Below are 19,603 nucleotides of genomic sequence, written 5' to 3' on the forward strand. Positions count from 1 at the left end.
ATCAGAGAGGGAGACAAACCATAAGGGACTCTGGACTCTGAGAAACAAACTAAGGGTTACGGAAGGGAGAGGGGTGAGGGGGATGTGGTAACCAGGTGATGGGTATTAAGGAGGGCATATGTTGTGATGAGCAGCGGGTGTTAAACACAACTAATGAATTGTTGAACATGGCATCAAAAACTAATGATGTACTATATGCTGGATAACTGAACATAAAAATTGATTATTTAATTAAGTAGTTAATAGTCATGGGAAGAGTTATTATATGTTACTATCATTTAAAATCAAGGCCTTGGGATCTCATACCTGTCAATCATAATTAAAACTACTTTTTAAACATTTCTTTCTTAAAGATTTTATCTCAGAGTATAAACAACTGTTATCAAAGCACAGTCATTTTCCTTAATTCTTTTTCCTTTTCCAAACAATTACAAGACATTAGAGATAACATGTAAATGGTTCGTTGAGACACAGGAAAGTTGAGGTTGCCAAGCAAGTATCTTAAGAAATGGTGATTGGTCACAAAATGATTGGTTTCCTAAGCATGTTAAGTGCATGGAGAGGAGTAGCTAACATTGTCAAATTAGAAATTTGACTGAGGGTGCCTGGGTGGTTCAGTCAGTTAAGTGGCTGCCTTCGGCTCGGGTCATGATCCCAGGGTCCTGGGATCAAGCCCCATATCAGGCTCCCTGCTCAGTGGCGAGCTTGCTTCTCCCTCTCCCTCTGCCTGCTGCTCTGCCTACTTATGTTCTCTCTCTCTCTCTATCTCTCTGTTAAATTAATAAATAAATAATTTTAAAAAAAAAGAAAGAAAGAAATTTGACTGAATTTTCCAACTAAAATGCCAAGCAGGAGTTCTAAAGAGGTAAGAACTAAAAGGATTAAAAAAAAACAAAGAATGAAAAGGATAGTTAAGAATGTAGGAAGTCACTTCTCATCTCGATTATTTCCAGACATGCTACAGGATCTTGGAAAGTAGGAATGCACAGCTATTTTCAATGTTCCTAATAGTAAATAAGAATGTACTGTATCCAGGATAAGAATAACATAGGGTCATTAAAATGTCAACAGTCTTTCTTTGAATTAGAATTATATTAATTCAGTGTGGTGTTCGTTTACCTGTTTCAAGTTAAATCATTTCTGTTTACTGATTGCTTAGTTTGTGTGAGGCACAGTTCTCAAAAATTCATATACATTTCCTATTCTCATGGAACCCTATGGGCATTGTTTTTCTTAATATATATATATATATATATATATATATATATATATGGGGAAACTGAGGCATAGAGAGGCTAGGAAAATTAATTGTTCAAGGCCAAGCTGCTGATGAATGGCAGAGCTGAGAATTTGAAGCAGGTCTGCTAAACTCCCAAATCTCTGATCATACTGTGAAAACAAATAGAAACTAAAACATTGTTTTAATTATAGTAAATGAATTAATTTTTACTTAATACAGTTTTGATAACCACAATCTTTTCAAAGCATTGCTGGAGAGTGTGAGGTATTAAAAGAAATCACACCCGGGCGCCTGGGTGGCTCAGTGGGTTAAGCCTCTGCCTTCGGCTAGGGTCATGGTCTCGGGGTCCTGGGATCGAGCCCCGCATCGGGCTCTCTGCTCAGCAGGGAGCCTGCTTCTCTTCCTCTCTCACTCTGCCTGCCTCTCTGCCTACTTGTGATCTCTGTCTGTCAAATAAATAAATAAAATCTTAAAAAAAAAAAAAAGAAATCACACCAAACTCTCAATACACTACCAAATACCTAAGTGCAAAATATTCATTTCATTGCTTCTTTTTGTTTCTGTTAAAACTTTCCATTGAGGGGAAACATTTTACTTCCCAGGAGAAAGGACATGAGCTCTTAGCAAGTCTGAGAAACAGAGAAGACAGCCTACAAACAGAAAGATGGTAGGAAAATATGGCTACATGGAGGAAAGAGGTTCCCAGATCTGGAGCAGGATCCCAGAACACCAACATCTGGCACGCTGCCCCACAATGCCCTTGCTGCCTCCAACCACAAACCTCACCTAGATGTGTCTGCAGAAGTTGGACTACTGCTGGTTGGTTATGATCTGGGCAGTCTAGCAGCACCTGTGGCCCCCTGCAGGTCCAGACTCTTGCCCCAGATTCCAGGGAACACCTTTGAACACCATCTTTTAAGCCTCTTTTAAAGGGAATTTCCTCTCCTGTGCAGCAGTGGTAAGAGAGGTACTTCCACCTGGGGTTCATTTAAATGCCTCTTTAGGATTCAAGGTGGAGACAGGATAGTTAATTAACCTGTCCAGGGTAATTGTTCTCTTAGAAAAACAGGAGCGATCCCCTGCTGATTCCATTTCACTCTATGGAACCTTCAAGTTCAGAACACTTCTTTAGACCAAAGAAGCACTAGAATGAGAATGCTTTTGATACATCATCTTAATCTAAAATCTTTCTTTACAGGTTGATATTTTCAGTCTTTTCTATTATAACTGAGTAACTGAATGTTATAATGATGCGTTTCACTCAAATGTTACAATGCATATTTAAATGACTCATAAACATCATAATAAACTTAAGTATTGGTGTTTATGTAATATTCTACCTTAAGCAATTTCTCTCTGTCGGATTTTAAGTGGAAACTAAGTTTTTGCTGTGAAAAACCATTCTAAATAGATGTCTAAAATTTCAGATAATTTCTGAACTTCAGATAATTTCTGTAAAATAAATTTCTAGAAAGGAGCATTATGCCATTGCTGCAAAGGCATTTTCCTAGCTTTTCATATGTATTTGATTTTATTTAAAATCTCCTAACATTAAAAAAAATCTCATGTTGGGGCACCTGGGTGGCTCAGTGGGTTAAAGCCTCTTCCTTCAGCTCAGGTCATGATCCCAGGGTCCTGGGATCAAGCCCCACATCTGGCTTTCTGCTCAGCGGGGAACCTGCTTCCCTCCCCCGCCTCTGGCTGCTTGTGATCTCTGCCTTTCAAATAAATAAATAAAACTTAAAAAAAAATCTCATATTTTCACAGTGAATCTTACTGCTCTAATTCATCTATTGATTTTAAGCAAAGTTCTTCCCTGTTCAGAATCCAGGTAAGTGTCTATTTTTCACTGACTGTTTCTTGGCTTAGCATTTTTTTACTTGAACAATCCAGAATTTAATTTATGGTTGAAGACCTAATTTTTTTCTTAAGTATATTGTCATTTAATTGAAATAACAATTAGATTTTCCAACAATGTGTGGTAAATCTTCTATCATATAGTTAAGGGTTATCAGCCCATTTGGTTATAATGCTCTATCTCTACCTTGAACATTATAGACAAGATTCAAAACCTGTTACTGATTTTACATATACTTTCAAATTTACATTTTATCACATTGCATTAAAACTATTTATTTTTACTTACATCATATCCCCTACTAGACTGTGAGGTTCCTAGGGAAGGATCTGTATGGTATTAACCTCTCTCAGCACTCAACCCACTAGTAGGTGCCCACTAGATGTTGATGTAAGTGAAAAGATGAGTGAGTATCAGTTAGGTTCGATGATTGAAGAATTTTATACTAAGCTCTTTTCTGTGGTTCAGAGCATAATAGGACATATTCATGTTCTTTTGGCCAGGTATTGCTTGAAGACATGTTTTTTTCTTTTTCTCATATTATTTTTGTTTTCAAGAGTTACATAGTAGCATATTTACATACTATAAAATTGACCCATTTTAAGTGTACAGTGATTTTTAGTGGATTTACAGAGTTGTGCCATCATCACCACAATCCAATTTTAGAATATTTCCATCACCCAAAAGAAGATCCCTCACCCCCATGGCAGTTTATTGGCATGACGACTATAATTTTTTTATAATTTTTTAAATTTTTATAAATTTTTATCATTTTTGTTTGTTTTTCTGACTATAATTTTTGAATGGGAAGAAATCAGAGAGGGAGACAAACCGTGAAAGACTCTGGACTCTGGGGGCACCTGGGTGGCTCAGTGGTTTAAGCCTCTGCCTTCAGCTCAGGTCATGATCTCAGGGTCCTGGGATCGAGCCCCACATCGGGCTCTCCACTCAGCAGGGAGCCTGCTTCCCCCTCTCTCTCTGCCTGCCTCTCTGCCTACTTCTGATCTCTCTCTATCAAATAAATAAATAAAAATCTTAAAAAAAAAAGACTCTGGACTCTGGAAAACAAACTGAGGGTTACAGAAAGGAAGGGGGTAGGGGCATGGGGTAACCGGGTGATGGATATTAGGGAGGACACATGTTGGAATGAGCACTGGGTGTTATACACAACTAATGAATCACTGCACACTACAACCAAACCTTGCGATGTACTATATGTTGGCTAACTGAACAGAATAGAAAAATAATTTAAAAATTTTTGGACAGGGTACTGCTGTCTCTGAACCTCTGTCTTTCATGTATCATCTGGGATGGTATGAGTTCTTAACCCCAAAAGAAAGATTCAAGTGTCACAGCCATGGAAACTAAGAGAGTGACCTGCACTTAGGGAGTGTGCAGATTTGTGGTCTCCCCACCCCCACCACCTGTAGCAACAGAAAGAACATCAGGGAGAACTGAAGAACCAGGTCCTGCTGGAAATTACGTGTGCAGTCTTTAATTGTGTAGTTTTAGAGGGCAGCATATTATTCCTTTTTAGTAGATGCCTTTGCCCTTATTTTTCTCTGATGATGGAGCCTCTCAGGCTTATTGTGGCTCAGCTCCTAAGTTAATCAGCACCAGTGTTCATCCTCACATTACTCAGGTGTATTTCAAATAAAGAATTACCATCCTCCCCTCCACGGGTAAAATTATTCACTTGCAGTCCAACTGGAGCTTGGCTCTACAAGGGATTCACTTCCTGTCATTTTCCAAGGTGAGCTGTCAACTCCTACTTTCATCTGTCTGTGAATATACCCAAGTCACTGTCTCCCTTTTTCCATCATCCATTCATTCTGCAGGGGAACAACCCTCTTCCACCATGGTAAGAGCAGAGAAAATGATCTGAGCAAGAGGGTGCTTCTATCACCGCAACCACAAGGCATGTCCACGCATGGAAGGAGCCTTTGTCTTCCCTGAATCACACGATTGGCAGGCATTTCTTCATCCACCTTTATGTCACAGGCTATTGTCATAAATTCCAAATATAAATCTCTTTGGTGATTTTTTTAAAAGCTTTTATTTATTTGACACAGAGAGAGAGAGAGACATTGAGAGAGGGAACACAAGCAGGGGGAGTGGGAGAGGGAGAAGCAGGCTTCCAGCTGACCAAGGAGCCCCATGCGGGGCTCAATCCCAGGACCCCGGGATCATGACCTGAGCCAAAGGCAGATGCTTAATGACTGAGCCACCCAGGCACCCCCTCTTTGGTGACTTATAAGAGATGTCCAGATGTTCTTAGTAACTTTTGAATGGCCAAAAGGATCTGAACATCCTAAAAGAGCTGAAATACCACCGCTGTTGTAAGGTAGATGGGATGTCAGGTGCATGTCTTACATCTTCACTATCCCCACCCTCCCCCCCACCCAGACTTTTCTCTGCTCTTGATTCTTTTAAATTTAATTGAAAACAAATACACAGGAAGATAGAAGAATACAGTGTAACAAGAAAAAAAATTACCCTTAATCCTGCTACCAAGAAACTACTACTACTAATATTGTTGACTCTCTAGACTAGCTCAATGCTGTCTCTCTCTCCCCTATTCATCACTTAAGGCTCTGTAGGAACTTTGCACCTTATTCACCAAGGATAAGTTCTGTTCAGTGCTGCTGGGTTGGATGAAGTGATCATGAAGGCTCTCGTTAGGGGGTATACACTTAAGGTATTGGACTAAACAGAGACTCTAAGGGCCTGTAATAAAACTGTCAGTTGTTCTAACAGCAAAAATTGGTTTATTCTAGTAAAAAAAATTGCAGTTTGGGGTATGCAAGCTATGGCAAAACCACAGACAAAGTCCAACAAAGGAGAGGAATGTTATTTTTTGGAGAAGAGGAAGGAAGTTGGGAGGAGTAGTTTTGAACAAAAGTCCATTAAGAGAAGCAAGAATTTGGTGTGGTGATGGCTTCTCATTGGCAGAGTTGCAGAGAGAGTCAATTTCTTGTAAGAGATACAACCAACCTCCCCATAGCCCCCCTACACCCCCCCTCCCGCCGTTGGGGTCTGTAACTGATGATTCTTTCCAGTTGATACTTCTCCTATTGGGATCTGTAACTGACACTTCCCTTGGAGACTGGAGGGAGTCTTTAAGAGTTAGAGGGAGTCTTTGACTCATTTCTGGAATGTGGGAGGCCGTGGTATGCTTTGGTTGAATCTCTCGTCAGCTATGTAAAGATGAGTTGAGATGAGAAAGATGAGTCACTGGAACATACTTGTGTCTGCAGCACCAGAGTTGTATCTACAGTACTAATAAGACATGGACAACTAGGTTTGGAGGGTCTTTCAATAAAGTCCTAGGGTATGGTGGATAGGTCCCTCACTAAAAGTTTACTACATAAGTTTGGTTCTTCTCTTCCTTTCTCCCTTGCTTCAAAGATGTTAGTATATCTGGACCTTTTCTCTACTTGGAAAATAGTTTCTCTCTCCCTCCCCTCAACCTGCCCACCATATTATTTATTTCACCCTTTCCCTCTCTCCTTCAATCTTTCATTTCTCTTCCTTCCACATGGCAACCACTCCAAGGGTAGCCCCCAGTCTTAAGTAATTTAGGACATATAGTTCATAGTTTTAAGAAGAGTGACCAGTTCTTTCTTTCTTTCCTTCTTTCTTTCTTTCTTTCTTTCTTTCTTTCTTTCTTTCTTTCTTTCTTTCTTTCTTTCTTTCTTTCTTTCTTATCTTTTGTGGTCATAGTCTATGGGTAAGCTCTGAATTCAGAATTTAGCCTTAGGAGAAATAGCAGACCATTAGGTTATGATCCATTTCTGTCAATTTAATGTAGAATAAGCTATTTTCATGCCACAAACTCGCGTGCAAAAATGCATCTTCTTTAATTGCTTTTTAATATAATTTCTATTTTGCAGCTCTATTCCATCCAGTGACAGAAACTCAATGCATTCATTTTTATTTGTAAATACTTCCAAGTAAAGTTACTCATCTCATTATTTTCTCCCCAGTTACTGAATATCTATAAATCTATTTGTTAAGATGTCCTCTTTCTTTTATATCCTGGGCTTATTTCTAAGCTCCAGGGCTTGTAAAGTTCTGTAAACTATTGGAGAGAAGGCTTTCAGGTTTCAGACCTGCATTGTCTACCATCCCCTCAAAATGCAGTTTTCCCACATGGCTTTTAGTATCTTCTTTTCACCATTGGCATTTAACCAGTTGTAGCCCTGTCCTCAGCCATGAACTGATCTGTATATGGTCCTAATGGTCAATGGTCATTAATCCACATATTCTGCACTTTCTTCCTTCTAACCATCTGGCTCTTTTGGCCCATCAACCCTTTCTACCCCCTGCTGGGGTGCATGGGGGCAGGGGGAACTTCATGACCCTCTCACATGCTTCTCTGCAGCTGTGGAAAACTCAGGATGACTTTGTTGAGGCTCTTCTCAGGTTGAGCTCATCTCCCGCATGCCACCCCCTCCCCCGCCCCCGCCCCTGCTCTTCATGGTCTAGGCTGCTGCCTTATATTTATGTGGTAAATAGGCAAACTGTAGGACCTGTGTTGCTTGCTCATATTCCAGTCAAGGAGCAGCCATGAGTGTTATCTTCTTTGGAATCTTCAAAAACCTTATTTGCCTCTCTGGACCCTGAGTTTAACCCAAAATAATCAGGGAGAAGGACACAAGGACCCAAACTAACACATCCAGACTTTCTGAATTCACACTCAACTCGGCTTCCTCTGTTTACCAGTGAGGGAGATCTTTACTTGGTTTTATTAAGTTTGTTACCTTCTGAATCTTTTTGGTCTAATTCTTGAACCAAAGCTTTTCAGTTTAAAAAAATGAGAATTTCAACATTTATTCCTTGTTCTATCATGGCAACCTTTTCCTTAATGTAAATGAGTAGAGTCTGGCTTTCCAGCTTAAGGAAAGGCTCTCAAGATTTAAGCAAAGAAATTCAAAGAAGTACAAAAGAGTAAAAAGTACACAGTAAATATCATCCTGCCATCATATAAAATGGCACAAAAATGAAATTCCCACTGTAGTTAAGTGGTTAATTCCAGTCATATTTCCCAAGTTTCAACCTTAACCATACCACTTGTGAACTATTAAACATTGGGACAATTACTTAAACCTTTTGCTCCAGTTTTTTCTTTCCATGTTAAAAATGAGTACATAGGGGCACCTGGGTGGCTCAGTGGGTTAAAGCCTCTGCCTTCAGCTCGGGTCATGATCTAAGGGTCCTGGGATCGAGCCCTGCATCAGGCTCTCTGCTTAGCAGGGAGCCTGATTTCCCCTCTCTCTCTGCCTGTCTCTCTGCCTACTTGTGATCTCTGTCAAATAAATAAATAAAATCTTTAAAAAAAAAAAAGCATCTCTCATGAGATTGTAAGGATTAAAAGACTAAGTACAGGTAAGCACACAAAACAGTCCCTATCTTGGTAAAGGCTCTAGAAGCACTATCTTGTATTATGATAGTAATAATGATATAGAAGCTGGAATTTCATTCATATACATGGCATGGCCACACTGGTAGTACGATATGAGCAGAGCTGGTATTTCATCAGTGTGCACTGGTATGGCCATACTGGTAGCTTAGTGATGCATTTCATTCTGATAGGTTGGTGTTTATCTTGTGCCAAACTGTCGAACAGTTTTTAAGCAGCAGTGTGGTGATGGTCGGCTTTTCACACTCCAACAGCTTTGGCTGGTGAGAAGACAATGAGCACAAAAGGATTCAGAGAGGAGACAGCATGAGCATTAGGATTACAACAGTGCCCCGGTGACTGAAGTCCCATGGAGGCAATGTGGCGGCAAACACAGGAAGATCAGGCACACACAGTGTGGGTCTGTGTAACAGCTGAGGGACACAGATGTTAACATACCCCCGATCTTATAATGGGCTGCTGGCAGCCCACCCATTCATTCCTCCAGAGACATTATCTTTATTATCCTGGAAGGTAAGGGAAAATTCTCAATGGTGTGGAAAGAGGTGTCTCTATTTCTACTATCCTGGCTTTTTTTTTTTTTTTTTTTTGCCTTAACAGTGACTTCTTAAACACTGCAGAGTCATTTTGTTATGAGAGATGAAACAGATCATCTGAAAAATGAGTACAGTGGTATCAGCAAAATTCACCTAATAATCACAATCATCCATTTCACCTCTTTGTCCCCAAAGAAGGGAAAAATAATTAGCTTTATGGTGAGATCTCCCATCCTAAAAAATGGAATATTTGACTATGGATTTTTCAGAATAATTAAACCCCATTCAACATTTTAAATTACTTTAGATCACTTTGTGCATTTGCCATGCGAACTGTGGCACACTGAGTTGTTATAATCTGCATTAACCTAATTACTTGGAGTTTGAGCTATTTTTCATACATTTGTGTAGGTTCATTTTCTCTTTTGTAATTCAGCCTTATATGGGTTTGTAATAATCTCATTATTTTTCAATAGAATGGATGTAGCTTCCATCAAAATGTTAATCCTTTGTAGATCATCATTTGTTGCTTTATTTTCCCTTACATGGCTGCTTGTCTTTGAATTTCATTTGTGTCATTGATTTAAAGAAAAAGGTAAAGTCTTTAGAGTACCAAATTATTCTCCTTTATGATTTCTTCTAATTTTAGCCTTGACAAATCACATTTGTATTTTCTTCATCATATTTATCAATTTTATTCACATATTTTTCTATTATTTACTCATAGCTTAAATGTGTGTTTCATTCATATTCTTCAGTCCACATGGTAGCTATGTTTTAGGTACCATGAGATAAATATTTATTTATTTATTTATTTATTTATTTATTTATTTATTTATTTTTAAAAATTTGTTTATTTGTCAGAGAGAGAGAGGGAGCAAGCACAGGCAGAGAGGCAGGCAGAGGCAGAGGGAGAAGCAGGCTCCCTGCTAAGCAAGGAGCCCGATGCGGGATTCCATCCCAGGACGCTGGGATCATGACCTGAGCTGAAGGCAGCCGCTTAACCAACTGAGCCACCCAGGCGTCCCAATATTTATTTTTATATTCTGAAATATTTAACTAGTCTCAGATGATAAATCAGATACTTTTTATCAATAATTTATAGATAATTTATAGTTCTATCAATAATTTATAGTTCTAATTTATAGAACCTTCCTTTATTAAATAAATTTTTTCCCATGGTAATAGTTTTCAATCTTAGTTTAAATTACTGTATGAATTGAAAATCTAGAGGACAAGCCACTACTTGAATATTTTTTCAAAGTATTCTGGTTATTGTCAAACTTTATTCTCTTTTTAAATTTTTTATTTATTTTTTTAAATTTCTTTTCAGTGTTCCAGAATTCATTGTTTATGCACCCCACTCAGTGCTCCATGCAATATGTGCCGTCCATAATACCCACCACCAGGCTCACTCAACTTCCCACCCTCCTCCCCTCCAAAACCCTCAGTGTGTTTCTGAGTCCACAGTCTCTCATGTTTTGTCTCCCCCTCCAATTTCCTTTATTCTTCAAATTGAACATTAATATTAGTTTACAAAGTTCTTTCCACCACTTTCCACCCACCACCAAATTCTGTTGAGATTTGGATCAGAATTAATTTTAACAAACACATTCCTTGGTTAAAACATGCAAGTTTTCAACATTCTTTTTTCTGATCAAGGGACTTATCTTTTCTTAAAATTCAACAATCCTGTTATCGCCATTTGTTTAATGATTATCTTTTGAATCTCCTATACTGGCTCTCCTAAGGCACTCATTTGTGCCTCATCATCTTGCTCATCATATTCATCTCTGAATTGTTAGGAAAGATCTCAGCAGAGTTCTCCAATTTGATGCTTTGTTTTTTTGAAACATCCAATTTGTTGTTCACTGCCTGAACCACTTTTAAAATTCTGGGAATTAAGAACTCATTGTGGTTGTTCCCTCAGATGAAGAAGGGGTTAATGACTTCTGAATGTTAGGTGAATCATTCACTTTTCTGCAGCTGCACTTGCTTGGATGTAACAAACCACTTAGGAATATTTTCCGAAATCCACCTTTTTTTTTTTTTACCCTTCTTTAAAACTTATTTTTTATTATGTTCAGTTAGCCACTGCGTAGTACATAATTAGTTTTTGATGTAGTGTTCAGTGACTCATTAGTTAAGTATAATACCCAGTGCTCATCACAGCATGTGCCCTCCTCAATACCCATCACATTGTTACCCCTTCACCTTACCTTCTTCCCTCTGAAATCCCCGGATTGTTTCTCAGTGTCATAGTCTCTCATGGTTCATCTCCCTCTCTGATTTCTCCCCCTTTGGATTTCCCTCTCTTCCTCTATGGTCCTCCATGCTATTGCTTATATTCCACATATGAATGAAACCATATGGTAATTGTCTTTCTCTACTTGACTTATTTTACTTAGCATAACCCCCTCCAGTTCCATCCATGTTGATGTAAATGATAGGTATTCATCCTTTCTGAGGGCTGAATAATATTCCATTGTTTATATGGACCACACCTTCTTTATTCATTCTTCTTTAGAAGGACATCTCAGCTCCTTCTACAGTTTGACTATTGTTGGCCTGTCTGCTATTAACATTGTGGTGCATGTGGCCCTTATTTTCACTACCTATATATCCTTGGGGTAAATAGCCAGTAATGCAATTGCTGGGTCATAGGGTAGCTCTATTCTTACCATCTTGAGGGACCTCCATGCTGTCTTCCAGAGTGGCTATACAAACTTGCATTCCCACAAACAGTGTAAGAAGGTTCCCCTTTCTCCATATCTTTGCCAACATTTGTTGCTTCCTGTTTTTTTTTTTAATTTTTAAAATTTATTTTCAGTGTAACAGTATTCATTGTTTTTGCACCACACCCAGTGCTCCATGCAATACGTGCCTTCCCCAATACCCACCACCTGGTTCCCACAACCTCCCACCCCCTGCCCCTTCAGAACCCTCAGATTGTTTTTCAGTGTCTATAGTCTCTCATGGTTCACCTCCCCTTCCAGTTTCCCTCAACTCCCTTCTCCTGTCCATCTCCCCTTGTCCTCCATGCTATTTGTTATGTTCCCCAAATAAGTGAAACCATATGATGATTGACTCTTTCTGCTTGACTTATTTCACTCAGCATAATCTCTTCCAGTCCCGTCCATGTTGCTACAAAAGGTGGGTATTCATCCTTTCTGATGGAGGCATAATACTCCATAGTGTATATGGACCACATCTTCCTTATCCATTCGTCCGTTGAAGGGCATCTTGGTTTTTTCCACAGTTTGGAGACTGTGGCCATTGCTGCTCTAAACATTGGGGTACAGATGGCCCTTCTTTTCACTACATCTGTATCTTTGGGGTAAATACCCAGGAGTGCAATTGCAGGGTCATAGGGAAGCTCTATTTTTGTTAATTTTTGGCATTCTAACTGCTGTAAGGTGATATATCATTGTTATTTTGATTTGTATTTCCCTGATAGCTGGTGATGTTGAAATTTTTTTTTCATGTGTCTGTTAGCCATTTGTATGTCTTTTTGGAGAAGTGTCTGTAGACCAATGGAACAGAATAGAGACTCCAGAAATAGGCCCTCAACTTTATGGTAAACTAATCAGGAAAAAATATCCAATGGAAAAAAAGACAGTCTTTTCAATAAGTGGTGCTGGGAAAAAAGGACAGCTACATATAGAAGAATGAAACTGGACCATTCTCTTACACCTTACACAAAGATAAACTCCAAATGGATGAAAGACCTCAATGTGAGACAGGAATCCATTAAAATCCTAGAGGAGAACATAGGCAATAACCTCGACACTGGCCACAGCAAATTCTTTCAAGACATGTCTCCAAAGGCAAGAGAAACAAAAGTAAAAATGAACTTTGGGGAATTCATCAAGATAAAATCTACTGCACAGCAAAGGAAACAGTCAACGAAACTAAGAGGCAACCCATGGAATGGGAGAAGATATTTGCAAATGATATTACAGATAAATGGCTGATACCAAGATCTATAAAGAACTTCTCAAACTCAACACTCAAAAAACTAATAACCCAATCAAAAAATGGGCAAATTCCACTTAAAAAATTTTTAATTAACTTTTAAATTGTTTTATAAACATGCAATGTATTTTTATGCCCAGGGGTACAGGTCTGTGAATCACCAGGTTTACACATTTCATAGCACTCACCATAGCACATACACTCCCCAATGTCCATATCCCATCACCCTCTCCCAACCCCCCCTCCCCCCAGCAACCCTCAGTCTGTTTTTTGAGATTGGGCCTTTTATGGTTTGTCTCCCTCCCGATCCCATCTTCTTTCATTTTTTCTTTTCCTATCCCCAAGCCCCCCATGTTTTTAAAAAGATTTTATTTATTATTTGAGAGAGAGAGAAAGAGAGAAAGGAGAGGGGTAGAGGGAAAAGTAGAGACAGAATCTCAGGCAGGCTCCCTACTGAGCACAGAGCCCAACATGGAGCTTGATCACAAAACCTTAAGATCATGACCTGAGCTGAAATCATGAAACACATGATTAACTGACTGAGCTGCCCAGGTAACCTTCCAAAGCCCACTTTTATGTTCACTTTCAGAAAACTACTTTCATTCACCAAAAATAAATTAGTAGAGTACTTATGAAAAATAGGACACAGGTATGTGTATAAAATGAATATTATTTTGCAATTTTGAGTTATGAAATAAAAAGATGCATAGTAATGAACAAAACAATCCGCAATCTGTGCTGAATTAGGAGCATTTAGCCTACACCCAGAGTCCTAGAAGCTATCAAACCTCCTCTTTTTCAGGCAACTCACGGAATGGGAGAAAATATTTGCAAATGACAGTACAGACAAAAGGTTGATATCCAGGATCTATAAAGAACTTCTCAAACTCAACACACACAAAACTGATAATCATATCAAAAAATGGGCAGAAGCATGTATTTACCCTAAAGATACAAACGTAGTGATCCAAAGGGGCACGTGCACCCGAATGTTTATAGCAGCAATGTCCACAATAGCCAAACTATGGAAAGAACCTAGATGTTCATCAACAGATGAATGGATCAAGAAGATGTGGTATATATACACAATGGAATACTATGCAGCCATCAAAAGAAATGAAATCTTTTTTTTTTTTTAAGATTTTATTTATTTACTTGACAGAGAGAGATCACAGTAGGAGAGAGGAAGGGAAGAGATCACAGAGAGAGGAAGGGAAGCAGGCTCTCCGCTGAGCAGAGAGCCCGATGTGGGACTCGATCCCAGGACCCCGAGATCATGACCTGAGCCGAAGGCAGCAGCTTAACCCACTGAGCCACCCAGGCGCCCCAAAAGAAATGAAATCTTGCCATTTGCAACAACATGGATGGAACTAGAGCATATCATGCTTAGCGAAATAAGTCAAGCAGAGAAAGACAACTATCATATGATCTCCCTGATATGAGGAAGTGGTGATGCAACATGGGGGCTTAAGTGGGTAGGAGAAGAATCAATGAAACAAGATGGGATTGGGAGGGAGACAAACCATAAGTGACTCTTAATCTCACAAAACAAACTGAGGGTTGCTGGGGGGAGGGGGTTTGGGAAAAGGGGGTGGGATTATGGACATTGGGGAGGGTATGTGCTTTGGTGAGTGCTGTGAAGTGTGTAAACCTGGTGATTCACAGACCTGTACCCCTGGGGATAAAAATATATGTTTATAAAAAATAAAAAATTATATAAAAAAAATGGGCAGAAAATATGAACAGACACTTCTCCAATGAAGACATACAAATGACTATCAGACACATGAAAAAATGTTCATCATCACTAGCCATCAGGGAGATTCAAATTAAAACCACATTGAGTTACCACCTTACACCCGTTAGAATGGCCAAAATTAGCAAGACAGGAAACAACGTGTGTTGGAGGGGATGTGGAGAAAGGGGAATCCTCTTCCACTGTTGGTGGGAATGCAAGTTGGTGCAGCCACTTTGGAGAACAGTGTGGAGATTCCTCAAGAAATTAAAAATAAGCTTCTCTATGACCCTGCAATTGCACTCCTGGGTATTTACCCCAAAGATACAGATGTCATGAAAAGAAGGGCCATCTGTACCCCAATGTTTAGAGCAGCAATGGCTACGGTCGCCAATCTGTGGAAAGAACCAAGATGCTCTTCAACAGACGAATGGATAAGGAAGATGTGGTCCATATACACTATGGAGTATTATGCCTCCATCAGAAAGGACGAATACCCACCTTTTGTAGCAACATGGAGAGGACTGAAAGAGATTATGCTGAGTGAAATAAGTCAAGCAGAGAGGTCAATTATCATATAGTTTTACTTATTTGTGAAGTATAACAAATAACATGGAGGACATGGGGAGATGGAGAGGAGAAGGGAGTTGAGGGAAATTGGAAGGGGAGGTGAACCATGAGAGACTATAGACACTGAAAAACAACCTGGGGGTTCTGAAGGGGCAGGGGGTGGGAGGTTGGGGGAACTTGGTGGTGGGTATTGGGGAGGGCACGTATTGCATGGAGCACTGGGTGTGGTGCAAAAACAATGAATAGTGTTATGTTGAAAAGAAATTTAAAAAAAATTTTAAAAAACAGGCAGAAAAATACAAGAGTGTCTCCTCTGAAATCTGTGTGCATGGTATACTGCATTACCTAAGGAAAATGTAATACAATATTAAAATTAAAAAAAAAACCCAAACCTCCTCTTTTTCTGCTAACACAGCAAAGAAAATGTAATTTCTTAGGACACAGGATTTACCACTCATTATCTCAGAGTACATCCATTCTCAGTCATAGTGCTAAATTCCTGAAGCAGCCCAGAAACCCAGGAGATATGGCATAATAGAATTAATAGATGCAGATATTTTCCCCTAGCACAACATCACATAAAGTATACTCATTTCTTTAAAAATATCAAGAGAAAAATGTTAATCACATTAGGTACAGAAAAAGAAACACACAGTGCTGTCCAGAACTCTGTCTAACCACTGAGCCTCTGTATGACTAATTAATTCTCTGGACCTCTGTTCCTCCTACACAAGGATACATGTCCCATACATGCATATGTTACAGGTGATTTAAGGATAAGAATAAAAAGGTTGGTCTTCTTAGAAACAGGCCCTTTGGAGTGAAGACCCATATCACTCTTTTCTGAAGATTATATTTTTCATAACTGAGATTCTGAATTTTATATATTGAGGCATTGCTCCTGGTGATGGCCTAAGATTATGGGAATCAGAATCTGAGGATAAACAACAGGAGTGTGCTTTCTGACCCAGCCTCTGCTCTCCAGGACCTCTCTGCTTTGTATCAATTCCAACCAATGATATGAGGTGAACAGCCAAATGTAGACTTCCTTATGCACCAGAAGTTCAGCTTCTTTTATCTAATTTCACCAACGACTTCCCATTTGTTAATTATTGGAAAAAACAACTTCCTGATGGGGACTGGTCCTATTTTAAAAAATGAAAATAGTAACATAAAGACATTCTTGTTGGTGCCAAAATCAGGTATTAGATCACTTTTCAGCAGAGTGCCAATTTCTGGTTCCCTTTTCTGGTTACACAGTGAAGATAGATGACTACAGAGATAACAGACAAGGAATTTTCTAGGAATTTCTAATGAGCCAACTAGTCAACTAAACCTTACCTATGTCAGACATACATGTTCAGCGTTCCTATTACAACAAATTTCTTTTTGTTTGAAGTTAACAAATCTTTGATCAGGTGTAGTTACTCTTGCTTTGGACAAATGCACAAATGAAGAAATACATTCATAATTTCCTGAAGTAAAAAAATAAGTTTAATATGAGAACTAACCTAGTTAGATAGGAAAGTCTTTCTACAGAGATCTATCAATACTAATAATAATCCCTGCCCTAACTAAAATGAGATGCTATAGGGGCATCTGGGTGGCTCAGTGGGTTAAGCCTCTGCCTTTGCCTCAGGTCATGATCTCAGGGTCCTGGGACGGAGACCTGCATTGGGCTCTCTGCTCAGCAGGGGGCCTGCTTCCCCCACTCTCTCTGCCTTCCTCCTCTCTGCCTACTTTTGATCTCCCTCTCTGTCAAATAAATAAATAAATAAATAAAATCTTTAAAAAAAAAAAAAAAACCACCGAGATGCTATAAAGACATGTCCTGGTCTCCCAGCAGCCTTGACCAGTACTGGCATTTCTGATCCTTGAGGTAGTACGCATTAAGTAGGGCTGGAATATTGAAGGTGAAGGGTCACACCACCACAACTAACTACAAAAATAGTTGTGGATTGTTTGGCCTATTCATGTATTAGGTCATAGCTGATGAAGGATGGAGATGCTGAGGTTCCAGTTACTTCTCATGCATTTTCCTGTCCTTGTGCTAGTCATGGTTTTATATTTGGAGAGTAAAGCAACTATAATTCATCCCCCACTTAGGAGAGTTGTGGGTCAACATTTAGTCACCACTTTTTCTGTATTGTATGTCAAATAAATTTCATAATTGGTAACAACAGAAAAAGATTCTCTTCTTCCATCTGTTTAGGGCATCTTTGATTTCCTTGTTCCTCAAGCTGTAGATCAATGGATTTAGCATGGGGATTATAACAGTGTATAAAACTGATGCCAACTTGTTTTGACTCAGGGAATCACCAGAGTTAGGATACAAATAAACAAAGATACCTGAGCCAAAGAATAGAGTCACTGCTGTCAGGTGAGAAGCACAGGTGTTGAAGGCCTTGGACCTGCCTTCAGCTGATGTGATCTTCAGAATGGTGGCAACAATATAACCATATGATATCATGATAACTGAGACAGATGTGAGTCCAAAGATTACTGTGAGCACAGAAGTCATGATTTTAAAGAAAAAGGTATCAGAGCACGATAGGTTTAGCAGTTGGGGAAGGTCACAGAAGAAATGATTGATGACATTTGGCCCACAGAAATGGAGCTGAAGTAAGGCACACAGTTGGATAAATGAGCCAAAGAATCCAGTTACACAAGATCCTGCCACCATCTGGACACAGAGGGTGGGCGACATGATGGCGGTGTAAAGCAGAGGATCACAAATGGCAGCATATCGGTCATAAGCCATGGCTGCCAAGAGACAGCATTCAGTCAGACCCAGGCTAGAGAAGAAGAAGTACTGCATAGTGCACCCCACAAAGGAGATGGATTTCTGCTTCTTGAAGAAATCCGAGAGCATCTTGGGTGCTATAGTGGAGACATAGCAGATGTCCAGCAAGGACAGGTTACTGAGGAAAACGTACATAGGTGTGTGCAGATGGGAGTCCACCCTGATGAGTGTGATGAGGCCCAGGTTCCAGCACACTGTCATGAGGTAGGTCCCTAGGAACACTGAAAAAAGGACAATGGTGAGCTTTGGAAATTCAGAGAATCCCAAGAGAATGAATGTCATAACTGCTGTATTGTTCCTTCCCCCAGCCATTGCATTAGTAATCCTAGGATCTGTAGACAAAGAAGAGAATAAATCTTTAAGTTAGCTGTTATCCCAATTTCTATTATCACCTTCTACTCACACTAAAAACAAAACCAAGAGAAATATGGAGCCATTTTAGAAGAAATAACTCCACTTAATGTTGCCCCTAAATAGTTACAATGGTCCCCTGCATCAATATTCCCACATGTAAAAGAAGATAATTGTGCTTTTCACTGTTGGCTCACCAGGCTCTTACAAGGACAAAAGAAAGTGTAATAACATTTGGAAAGCTCTTCTTAAAGATACTTTAGAAGTTTCAGGATATGATTAGAGGGATTATAACTCCTATGTATAGCTTAGTGACTAAAAGCATGGCCTTAGATGTCACATAGCTATCTTTGGAATGTGGTTCAGTTATCTGGGAGTTTTAGGACTCTGAATATGTTGTCTATTATCTTTCTACCTAACTTACTTAATTGACAAGACAAAGATAATAGAACCTACCTCATATGGTTCAGTCGAAGTGAAATCAGTTCAGTTATGTACAGTGTCACTCGTGCAAATATTAAGTATTGAGTGAAGTTGTATCATTAGCTAATATCTATGGAATATAGTTTTGAAGCACTAGTTTGGCTCATGAAAAACTTTTAAAAGGTCAGCCTGGTGGTGGGTGTTAAGGAGGGCATGTATTGCATGGAGCACTAAGTTTGGTACATAAACAATAAATCTTAGAACACTGATAAAATTAAAATAAATTAAAAAAATAAAGGATTGGTAATACATATAACATTCTCAGACTACAGTGGGATTAAGTTAGAAATCAGTAATAAATTGGTAATTGAAGAACCATCATATTTGGAAAGTAACCACATATTTCTAAACTATTCAGAAGTCAAAAAATACATTAGAATAGAAATTAGAAAACATTTGTAACGTAAGTATAATGAAAAATATTATTCACCAAATCTTGTGGATTTTTTAATTGAGATATAATGGGTATATATAGGATTTCACTCATATGTGGAATTTAAGAAATTGAGCAGATGAACATAGGGGAAAGGAAAAAAGAAAAAAGAGGGAAGCAAACCATAAGAAACACCTAACAATAGAGAACAAACTGCTGGTTGATGGAGAGGAGGTGGGCGGGGGATGGGCTAACTG

At 39.1% G+C, this 19,603-nt stretch overlaps 2 protein-coding genes across 2 annotated transcripts in view; one reads left to right on the forward strand and one right to left on the reverse strand.

The window, feature by feature from the left end:
- Positions 1-19,603, forward strand: part of FAM111A (FAM111 trypsin like peptidase A) — a 212,724-nt gene that overhangs the window by 110,212 nt on the left and 82,909 nt on the right. The window lies entirely within an intron of this gene.
- LOC309840404 (olfactory receptor 5AN6-like) lies at positions 17,501-18,486 on the reverse strand (the record flags this gene model as incomplete). Its single annotated transcript, XM_082682450.1, has 1 exon — positions 17,501-18,486. The coding sequence occupies exon 1, from the start codon at positions 18,449-18,451 to the stop codon at positions 17,501-17,503; it is 951 nt and encodes a 316-aa protein (XP_082538576.1). The 5' UTR covers positions 18,452-18,486.

Source organism: Mustela nivalis, assembly GCF_964662115.1.
Source record: "Mustela nivalis genome assembly, chromosome: 9".
Taxonomy (NCBI): domain Eukaryota; kingdom Metazoa; phylum Chordata; class Mammalia; order Carnivora; family Mustelidae; genus Mustela; species Mustela nivalis.